The sequence below is a fragment of the Triticum aestivum genome, chromosome 6B (assembly GCF_018294505.1).
Source record: "Triticum aestivum cultivar Chinese Spring chromosome 6B, IWGSC CS RefSeq v2.1, whole genome shotgun sequence".
NCBI classification, from domain to species: domain Eukaryota; kingdom Viridiplantae; phylum Streptophyta; class Magnoliopsida; order Poales; family Poaceae; genus Triticum; species Triticum aestivum.
In genome coordinates, this window is record NC_057810.1 from 76,153,119 (window position 1) to 76,164,386 (window position 11,268).

The 11,268-nt window shown below is 45.3% G+C and overlaps 1 protein-coding gene and 1 non-coding gene across 2 annotated transcripts; one reads left to right on the forward strand and one right to left on the reverse strand.

Moving 5' to 3' along the window:
* The first annotated feature begins 1,473 nt into the window (after positions 1 to 1,473).
* LOC123135883 (rac-like GTP-binding protein 6) lies at positions 1,474 to 4,977 on the forward strand. The gene is made up of 7 exons (XM_044555120.1): positions 1,474 to 1,840; positions 2,989 to 3,076; positions 3,189 to 3,298; positions 3,692 to 3,755; positions 4,132 to 4,196; positions 4,313 to 4,378; positions 4,470 to 4,977. The coding sequence occupies exons 1-7, from the start codon at positions 1,742 to 1,744 to the stop codon at positions 4,569 to 4,571; spliced, it is 594 nt and encodes a 197-aa protein (XP_044411055.1). The 5' UTR covers positions 1,474 to 1,741; the 3' UTR covers positions 4,572 to 4,977.
* Positions 4,978 to 7,207: 2,230 nt separating this feature from the next.
* Positions 7,208 to 7,289, reverse strand: TRNAS-GCU (transfer RNA serine (anticodon GCU)). The gene has a single exon. It is a non-coding gene; the product is annotated as a tRNA-Ser (tRNA).
* Between the last annotated feature and the right edge of the window lie 3,979 nt (positions 7,290 to 11,268).

Below are 11,268 nucleotides of genomic sequence, written 5' to 3' on the forward strand. Positions count from 1 at the left end.
CCAACCCCTACATTTTCAAATTGTCTGGCTCAAAACAATTGTTGCATCTTTTTGATGAAAAGCGAGATCTTCATCGAATCAAGCCGGCCTTACTTGTGACCAACGTAGGATAACCCCTACATTTATGATGATGTCATCATCAACATCATCCTCCTTGATGCACCTTACGGAAGAACCATACCATCAAGCTAACATAGAAGATCTTTAGTGACAACAAGCGCAAGAAAAAGGTAGACAAACCCACATTGTACCTTTTCGACAACAAAAATATGAAATCTTTATCGAAGCAAGCGAGACTTACTTACGGCCAGCATAGCACAACTCATACATTTACGACGATACAACCAAGAACACGGTGGATTCTTACTGCCCGCCTCGTAGTAAGCATTACAATCTTTTTGGCCACACGTGAGATCTCTGTCCAATCAAGCTGGCCTTACTGGCGGCCAGCGTATCACCACCCCTACATTTACGACGATACAACTAGCCCTGCCAAGGATACACAATGGATTCTTACTGTTCGCCTTGTAGCAAGCGTTACAACCTCTTCGACCACACGTGAGATCTCTGTCCAATCAAGCCGGCCTTACCGGCGGCCAGCGTAGCACAACCCATACATTTATGACGATACAACTAACCCTACCAAGTATACATAATGGATTCTTACTCTTCGCCTCGTAGCAAGAGTTACAACCTTTTGGACGACACGTGAGATCTATGTCCAATCAAGCCGGCCTTACTTACAACAAGCGTAGTACAACCCATACATTTATGACGATACAGCTAACCCTACCAAGTATACATAATGGATTCTTACTCTTCGCCTCGTAGCAAGTGTTACAACCTTTTGGACGACACGTGAGATCTCTGTCCAGTTAAGCTGGTCTTACTTACAGCCAGCGTAGCACAACCCCTACATTTATGACGATACGGCTAACCCTACCAAGAATACATAACGGATTCTTACTGTCCGCCTCGTAGCAAACGTTACAACCTTTTTGACCACACGTGAGAGCTCTGTCCAATCAAGCTGGCCTGACTGGCGACCAACATAGCACAACCCCTACATTTATGACGATACAGCTAGCCGTACCGGATACTCGGTGGATTCTTACCGTCCGCCTCGGGAATCAGGCTAGAAATGTACACACAATCAACTGTTTGCAATACATAGCCAGTAAGAAGTTTTATATTTCCCTCGCAAAAAAAAGAGAAGTTTTATATTTTGCTCAAGAAACATTTGTCCAAAACTCTCATGAATGAATGAATGAGTTTGCACGCGGGATTAGCCAGGAAATTAATTATGGGGCGGGCGTGATGATGGCTGCCGGGGCCGGGCAGGAGCGGGCGGTAATAAAGAAGGAAATGATGCGCGCGCACACCGTGTCCACCTCCACCCACCCAACCCCACCCCACCCACCGTTCTCTCCCTCTTCTTCTCCCTCGGCGAGCAGAGGGTGGGAGACCAGGCTAAGCGGAGGCACCCAGCGATTCGGGCGCGGAGACCGCTTCCTCGGCCGCACCCCCGCATCCCTCTCCTCCCCCTCCCCCGCGCTCCCCTCCATTTGTCCCCGCCCCCGCGCCCCCCCAATCTTAACCTCCACACCCGCCCCTGGGCCTCGCTCCTCTGGCCCCAAATCTTAACCAGCCCCCCCCCCCTCCCCCCCCCCTTCTTCTTCTTCCCCTCCTCCCCTCCCCTGTCTTGCCCGCAGCTTCACCGGCAGCGAGGGAAAGAGGGAGGATGAGCGCGTCCAGGTTCATAAAGTGCGTCACCGTGGGGGACGGCGCCGTCGGCAAGACTTGCATGCTCATCTCCTACACCTCCAACACCTTCCCCACCGTACGTCCCTCTCTCTCCTCCTTTCTTTTCTTATTACTGCTTGTTCTTGGGTAATGCCAGGTTGCTTCTTGTTCTTGTTCTTGTTCTTGTAGAGGCGGACAAATGTTGCTGCTTGCGCCTTTTATGCCGGATTGGTTGATTGATTCTTTTTGTGTGTGTGTTCCTAATTAGGGGGTGGGGGAGGCGGAGGCTGGTTCTTGATCTAGATTTGGGCCGGCTTTCTGCGCTCGATTCGCCCCCCGGTGGCTCCTAATTTGGGCACAATGCGGTCGCCAATTTCGATCTTTTCTCGTCTAGGGTTGCCGGTCCTCCTCAGCGAAATGGGGATATTTTCTTCTGATACCCCCAAATCAGCCCCAAATTAGGATTTATTCTGTACGGGAAATTTTCGCTGTCGATTTCGTTACCATTCAGTAGGAACGGCAACATTTGCAGGGGAAAAAAGATAGTAGGGGGATTTCGTCGGCTCGTGATTTCGTACCAATTTGGCTCCACTTCCAGCCGGCAATGTGGGGGCTGCGGATCCGTTTCAAACAGCCGGAGATCGCTTTCCAGCCTTTCCTTTTAGCCGAGTAGCGGGGTAGTACCCTACCTCGACCACTCACACCTTCCGTATGGTTGGTGGGTGCCATTCTTTGTTTCTTTCACGCAAATCCACACACCAATTGCAGCACCTACCTTTTCACGCATGCTTCGTTTTCAAACGAAAGATTTCTTTTTACTCTCTCTCGAGGAGAGGAGAGGAAGAAAGAAACCTTGGAGACAAGACAAGATAATACCACCACCCATGATGGGGTTACTCTGCTTTGTGAGGGTAGATTAGCTTGGAGCCCTGGGTCATGGTGACCACGTAGTAGTGGTAGCAGCAGCAGTAGAATATCCAGTTGGACCACCCACCTACATGGGGTCTGGTGTTTGTGCCATCTTGGTATGCTTATCTTCAGGCATGGCTACATGAGTGGAAGAATTTAATTCACCTCGCTGTCGTCCGTCGACGGCCATGTGGCTGCATCTAGAACTTGGAAGAAAGAATTTGGCTGCACTTGTTGTTAATTCACTCCGACGGCCATGTGGCTGTTTCTTGGACTTGGAAGAAAGAATTTAGCTGCACTTGCTGTTTATCTTACTACTACTGTTGTTCTTGGCAGGACTATGTGCCCACGGTGTTTGACAACTTCAGTGCTAATGTTGTGGTTGATGGCAACACTGTCAACCTCGGGCTATGGGATACTGCAGGTAACTGGCTCTTCTTTCTCTCTTGGTTTGTGATGGTTACATGTTTGTTCTGTCTGCTTGGTCTTGTTTTTGGTGCCAAGTTGTAAAAGTTTCTTCTTTGGAACTGCAACAGGTCAGGAGGACTACAACAGACTGAGACCGCTGAGTTATCGTGGAGCTGATGTCTTCCTTCTGGCCTTCTCGCTTATCAGCAAGGCCAGCTATGAGAATGTTTCAAAGAAGGTAACAGTCTGGTTCTTATTATCTCTTTATATTCAAATAAATTTGCTCTGTGCTTTCCTGGTTCCAGAAGTTCTCTGCAGAAGTTCATTTCACCATCATTTCTATGCATCAGTTATCTGATAACATTTTTTGTGTTTCTGGCATGTATGTCATGTTTGATGAGTGGTTTCTTTTCTTCAGTGGGAAATTATTCCATGCTAGAAATAGGCTTTAATGCACTCTCGAATGGTTTTTCCAGTAGTCTCCTATTCATCAGAGCTGATATAGTTTCCCCTAATTTCTGTTCCTTGGTCATTATCTTGACTTATGTTAATTTGTTCTCATTATTTTTATGGTTATACATAAATGCTCAACCTATGCATTTCCTGAACCTGAATTCCGTTTTTGTTTCAGTGGATACCTGAGCTGAAGCATTATGCACCAGGTGTGCCTATTATCCTCGTGGGAACAAAGCTTGGTAAGAATGTACATGGCCACATTGTTTTTCAGAAATCTGATATCCTGTTGTGTTCACGACGGAAGTGACGTTGGGTTTCTAGGCACATAGGTCTTTGTAAAGTTATTCACAGTAACGTGCAATGGCAGTCACACACTACAAGTGAAAGCAGGGGATGCTATCCAGATGAAAATAAATGAGAAAAAAACCCTTGAATCTAAGCTTCTGTGAACCTCATAGTATTTCACCACTGCTTTCTGTGCTTGAGAATATTGGTATATACCTAGATGAATTGTTGGCTGTTTAGTTCTTCGTGCTTGTGTTCTTTACCCATGAACCTTTGATGGTTTAGACTGTCAGTTGTATTCCATTTTCACTTTGTACATTGCCCTGGCAGATCTTCGAGATGACAAGCAGTTCTTTGTGGACCATCCTGGTGCTGTTCCTATCACTACTGCTCAGGTATGGATGCATTACATCACGACTTGATCTTTTTTTCCTTGACTTGTTGTCTTTCTTGCTCTTTCCCTTGAAGGAGGCGATGCTGTGTTACTAACTTTAGATGCCAAATTCTGTAGGGGGAGGAACTAAAAAAGTTAATAGGCGCACCCTACTACATCGAATGCAGCTCGAAGACCCAACTAGTATAGCTATCTTCTTACATGTTTGCTTATTGCATAATGCAATGTGAGATGCTGACAGAGTTTTTTTTTTCTGGTCCTTGTCGATTTTCAGAATGTCAAGGGTGTATTTGATGCGGCAATAAAGGTGGTACTTGCGCCACCAAAGGCGAAGAAGAAGAAAAAGGCGCAGAGGGGGGCTTGCTCCATCTTGTGATCTAATCATCGGTAGACAAAGAACAAGGGCGAAGTTGCCGCCATGCTATATTATTGTTACGTCTTGCTTCAGCGGAGCTGCACTCTCATGGTCGTCGTCCCTCCCCCCTACCCCACCCTAGGTTACCCACCGGCAGCTGCAGCAAGGTCTCTTTGTCGAGGCATCGGGCGATCCATTTGTTTGATTTCTCTTCTTCCTGCCTTGTGATTATCTCGTGTGACTGACAAGTCGTGGCAATTTAGGTAACTTGCTTAGTAGACGGTATTTCCCGTGTTTGAGACCCCGTAAAAAAAAAGTATCTCGTTGTTATCTCGGTTCCATAAGTAGAGACATGATGTAATCGCACTCAGTTTATTTTATTTTTGCTTGTTATTTTCACTTCAATGGAAAATTATGTTTCCTTTCTTGTTATGGTATCTATTCCTGCATTTAGAAGATGCATCCTACCCTATGAATTGTGATTCGGTTTTGTTTCGCCCGGCGTATGATTGCTGGCAAATGGAGCATGTGCAGTGCCTTGACCTGCCTGTTTTGATACTCACAGCTAGCACTTGTGGGTTGTGGCATATAATTGGATATCATGGAGAGCATGTTGGCAGCAGGGTATGTTTTGTATGATATTGCTATTGGCCTATGGTATCTGCTGCAATAGGATATTGTTGATATGTATCTGGCTGGGTACAATATCTGCCAGTCAGACAGGCAACTACTTCTATTTATTTTAGTACTTGGATACACATGCCATTGTGTGTCAATGGGGTACTAAATCTTTTGGGTGGATATGGTCTTGTTTGTTGGCCACCACATGCCAGAAGCATTGCAACGCCGCCTGTCTGAATCAGTTCAGAAGATGGCCAGCCAACTGAATTTGTCTGACGCTGTAACTCAAACAGGGTTATTGCTTTAGAACGATTGGTTATTTGTGGCTGCATTTCAGTCAGTTGGATCAAGGAGGAGGGCGAACTAGAGTTACAATTTAATTTTATTGGAAAACGGTCTATTTCACCAGACTGATTTTCTGTGCTGCATCAACCACCTTGATCGCACCTCACCTATCCCTTGGCGGCTAGGGCAAACTCACCCCTCCAGGCTTCGCCGGCGAGTCCGTGGATTCGCCTCCCCTCTGCTTGCCGTCCCGGTGGCTGATGACGGGGAGGAGAATTCCGGTGCCTCCGCTCCAATTAGTAGTTTATTAGGTTAAGATTTTTCAGTCCTTGCAGCTGCGTCGCTCAAGCAGATGGCGGCGCTTCTTCTTCAACTTTGTCTTCCAGGTTCCGATCCTTCTTGAGTTTCTCCTTCTGGATGTAGTCAACAAATCTTCGGTGTAGAATCATGTCGTCTCCTTGAGACTGCGAGGTTCGGATTTCTCGTTGTGTGGCGAGATTTGCTGTCAGACGGTTCAGATTTATTCAAGGGTTCAATGGCAACGTCTGCGGCTCCAGGGCGCTGGTCCTTAGGGGCACGTGCACGAAGACTTCTTGGCTGTTATCGACAACACAAGCAAAGCCTCCCATGCCACCCCCGCCAGTAATGAACACCTCCTATCTGGCCAACGCTTACTGCTGCCCACTCAACTACAACCCATGGGGAACCTCTACCACTACTGCAAGCAGAGGAGAGCTGCACAACACCGACCACCCCGCTGCCATCAATTGTGAGGTCGACTGCCACTTCTGCAGGGGCACGCATCGCTGCTTCGAGGTGACGCTGCTGATAAGTGTTCGCCGCACCACCTCTCGAGGATGTGGCACTGCTGCAAAGGAGAGGTCGACGACGACTGGGGAAGACCACGAGGCAGCATAGATGTTGCAAGCAAGGTGGTGTTGCGAACCGGCAGCTGACGCTATGACCCTGAGCATCTCACTGACGGCAGGGGATGCTGCAAACATGTGGTATCGCGTTCCCGTGGATCTCACCGGTTGAGGGAGCTGCAGTGCAACACACGTGGTGCGTAATGCAATACGCGTGGTGCTGCCTAGTGACAGCGTAGCTGCAATGCAACACGGGTGGTGCTACGACCGATGGATCTTCTCGGCGGTGGAGCTGCAATGCAGCGGGAATATGGTGCCCTGACAGGTCCGCTGATCTCATCGGCGGGGGGGAGCTTCAATGCAGCATACTGTTTTTTGCTATGGGGGGAGATGAGTTGCTGATCTCGCTGGCCGTCATTTGCTGCAAGGTGTTGATGTAACCTGGCCGGTGCGGCAGCACGAGACGGAGGGCGACGAGTGATGGAGGGGTGGTGGGATGCAGAGACGACATGGTCAATTTCCACTGGATTGCCCACGTGTCCCAGCTGTCAAATCAGACGACAATTCCTCATCCAACGGCTCGCGAGGCGGTTTACAATTAGTTCGCGTCAGAATTTTGTTAGTATCTGGTTGGACATCAGATAGATTAAATCACGTACTGTAGAGAAAAAGAGCCGGCCATTTTGTAGGCGCATTTCAGAGGTGGAACATTTCGTTTCTTAAGATGTTATAAACTGATATCCCATATAGTATTCTGATGAGAAACTGATATCCCATATGGTATTCCGCTGTCGAGAATAAATAGATACTCCGTATATACAATCACTAATATCTCCAGCACGAGAATAGAAAATAAGGATGAAGAAAAATAAAATAAAAAGGAAACGACGCCTGAGAGATTCGAACTCTCGCGGGGAAACCCCATGTACTTAGCAGGCACACGCCTTAACCACTCGGCCAAAGCGTCGCTTGTGTCACTGCTCTGACTGCATCCTATATATTCGTTATGCGAAGGCCCATCTTAAGGCCTTAGAGTCCATAGGCCATATAAGAGAGCAGCTTCGGCCTGCATTGCCCATAGGCCGTAGAAAATGAGCGCGGCCGGCTCATCTTTTTCTGCCTATGATCTTGTAGAAAAAGAACTTCTTTTCTACGTGTGCTGGGCACCGGCTTAGTGTCGTGCCTCGTCCAGCCGAAGACAGACAAGAAGACAGGGGCTGATGGATGGCCGCGCTGTTTAGTTGGAGAGAATGGAAATATCGAAAGGTTTGAGAGAGATGCCCTTTGGTTCTCGAGTGTATATATATCTGACATAATTTTATTTTAGAAGACAAAAATTTTTAGAAGTTTTTTACAATAAACTTGACTTTTTTTTCACCAGTATATATACTTTCATGAATAAAAAACCAGCATCGACTTCAGGGCAAAAAAAATATTGCTATTATAGGTCACTACTTACATAATTTTGGCCATTTTTTTTAAAAGAAGACAACTATTTTTTTTTCTTTTTGTGGAATTTTTGTTACAAGTACAATGAAAGGTTAAGTTTATTTAAAAATGAGATTTTTTTAAACTTTTTATATAATTATTAAAAAGTTACATATAGGATGTATATGCACCAATAGACCAAACGTTCTTGTCCAGAGTTTGAGGTGCTAGTTTGGAGTCTAAATTCCCACAATTTTATTAACAAGGGAAGTGAGAGTTGGAACATAACTGGTGTAAATATCTTGAGATTTCATCATAACTTGTCCGCTAATCGTTCGTGACTTCCTGTTAACCAAACATAGGAATACCCCTCAAAGGAATACTCCTCCTTGAAATTCCCACAACTAAGAGCCTATTCTGAAGTCCTCCCGCTCCACGCTTCACAAACTCTTTGTGCGGAGCCAAGCCGACCGGAATAGCAAGCTAGCTTCGGGAAGTTGTGCTCAATCGTAGTGCAAAAACATGGAGCGAAGATGGACCAGCTCCACCGAAACAAGAATCTAGAGTTCACCCATATTACAGCCGAAGTGCCACTACCAAACATAAAGATTGTAGACACCTGCACAATATTGGTTTTTCTATTTCCTTATTGAGGTGATTGTGCTTAGAATAAACATTGGACCCTGATAAGTGTCGAATGGCAGGTAACAACACATGACAACTCTGAACATTTTTGATGGCAAGTTTAGTTATGCGAGGATGACAAGAGTTTAGTTGACAAGCATGGCAACTTCGTGCTTTAATTTATTTTTGACAAAAAAACTTGCCGTGTGTCATTAGAATTGCCATCCAAAAACGTCAGGGCCAGAGTGCCACATACCTGAAGTGTGGCACTTATCATTTAGGTAAACATTTAGTGACGTTAGCACCATTTATGCAATAACATAACTAATTTGTTTTTTTTTAAAAGGAGGAGTAGCCCCGGCCTCTACATTGAATGATGCACACAACCATTTGTTAAGGGGAACCGAGTAACAAAGTTCTGAGTAAAAGCTCCGGTAAAAGAAAAATTACAAACGGCAAATATATGACAATATGCCTAGACATATCTTATTATTAAATCGCCATTCAATCAGTTGCACGTAGCCCATGCTACCGTCTCCTCAACGGTTGCATCCATAAGCCATAAGCTCCCTCACTTCCGTATGACGTAATAATGACCACGTACGGATCCATCCAAACGCTCTGTAGGCAACCTGTATTTTTTTGAATCTTTGTTCTGTTAAACACACAACCGTTCCGACTGCCTCGAATAGCCCAAAGTAGTGTATAAACTCCCACACGCATCCGTGCCGCCGTATTGTGCTCCACCCCGCCAAACCAGGTACCAAACAAATTTGATATGCTAATATGTGGGGGTACATTAAACAACACATGTATTGTTCGCCACCGAAGCTTGGGAAGTGAACATCGAAGAAATAAGTACTGAATTGTTTCCTCGTGGCCACAGAAACAACACTGTTTATTACTTTTCCACCTACGTTTTGCCAAAATGTCCTTGGTGAGGATCATAACCTTATGCACAAACCACATGAAAATCTTAATCTCTAAAGAAGCTTTGGTTTTCTAGATATGAAGTGACCCTAGAACTAGTCCAGCATTAATCAACTTCACGTATATTGATTTAACAGAAAACACGGCTGAAACGGATAGCGTCAATCGAAATGAGTCAAATCTCATTATATAAGGTGGACTTCCATCACCCTTCGAGCTAAATGAGCATGCATCCCATCTTTCCCCAACTAGGTTCCGTCTGAACTGGATATTTGAGGGAACCGACCCTAGTATTGTACACACATAGGACCTCTTTTGTGCTACAATATTATAAAGTGTTGGATACTGTAGGGATAGAAGCATAAATCCCAGCCAAATATCCTCCCAAAACCGAGTGACACATCCGTGTAAGTGCATCTAGTGCCCCTTAGTGATTTTGGTGTATTGAAGACTTATAGGTTAAGGAACTGATGCGTTTGTGAGTGTACACATGTCTATAAGTCTATGAGGGGTTTGATATTTACAGAGAAAGTCGACCCCTAAAAATGAAGTTCTTCGACTGAAGACTTTGGATTTCTGAAGACTTTGAAAGTGAAGAAATTGGTGTGACCTTGCAGACCTGGTAATCATTCGAGGAACATGAAGCGCCAAGAATTTTGCTTTTATAGTTTCATTTTCTCTTTCTTGAGTCATAGGAGACACTGAACTGTTAAAGAGGGTCGAGGAAATACTAAGGAAAAATTTCCAAGTGATTCTCAACTCAAAATCCTACACCTACCAATCCCTTCGAGTGAAGCCAATGGAAATCTCGTACAGTTCAGTCATATTCTTCAGTGACAGAGACGAAGTTCTTCTGATCTCTGAGGAATTTGTTCTAACTGAGGAGTTAGGAATTCGCCAGTGCGAATTGCCTACACAGTGAGGAACATGATAGCCCTGAGGAATTTGAGAGTCAAAATTCTGACCGCTGCTGTGCTACGCGCCAGCTGTCCCAAAATATCTACCCTCCTAACGGTCATATCATTGAAGGGCATTTATGTCTTATCATGTCGGACTACTCCCTAGGCTATAAATAGCCGCCCCTACAACCACTAGCTGGTTGGCTGCTCCGAGAGAAACTGACACTTGTTATTTGAGAGCATCCCATCCTTCGAGGACTTTGAGCGAAAATCTTCAAGTGAGGAAAAACCCAAACCCAACACCTACAAACCCAAAGTGATTGAGCATCACTAAAGAGATTGATCCTGCGTGGATTCGACGCTTGTTACCTTTGAAGACTGTGCTTCTTCCAGACGGTTAGGCGTCATGGTCTAGAGCATCCAAGAGGAATCGTGGATCGTCGAGTGACCTAGTCTGTGAAGGTTTGGAAGTCACCTGAAGACTTATCACGAGTAATTGGGCGAGGTCTGTGTGACCTTAGCTCAAGGAGAATACGGTGAGGACTGTGTGTCCGGGACTATGTGTCCTCGAGTTTAAATACTCAGCCGCTCCAACCAGACGTACAACTGAGACAACAGTTGGAACTGGTCTACCAAATCATTGTCTTCACCAAGCTTACTAGTTCTATTTTCTCAACTCTTTCATTTCCTCATTTCTGTTGTTGTGTGCTTGTTCATATCTTCTTGAAGACTTTGACTGAAGACTTTCTCAAATTTTCTCAGTTCAATTTCTTCAGTCTGTCCGTCTTCTCTCTGCGTTATCATGTGTTTACGCTTTCTGTACTCTGTGCTTGTCTTCATTCCATTATGATGACCATGCTTGTGTTCTGTTATGTTTACATTTGAGTACTTATTTCGCTGCTAGTAGTTCTTCATTTAGGAATTTCCTCACTAGCAAATTCCTCAGTAAAGAATTCATAAAAATCGCCTATTCACCCCCCTCTAGTCGATATAACGCACTTTCAATTGGTATCAGAGCAAGGTACTCCCTTGTTCTATGTGATTTTTGGTTTAACCGCCTGGAGT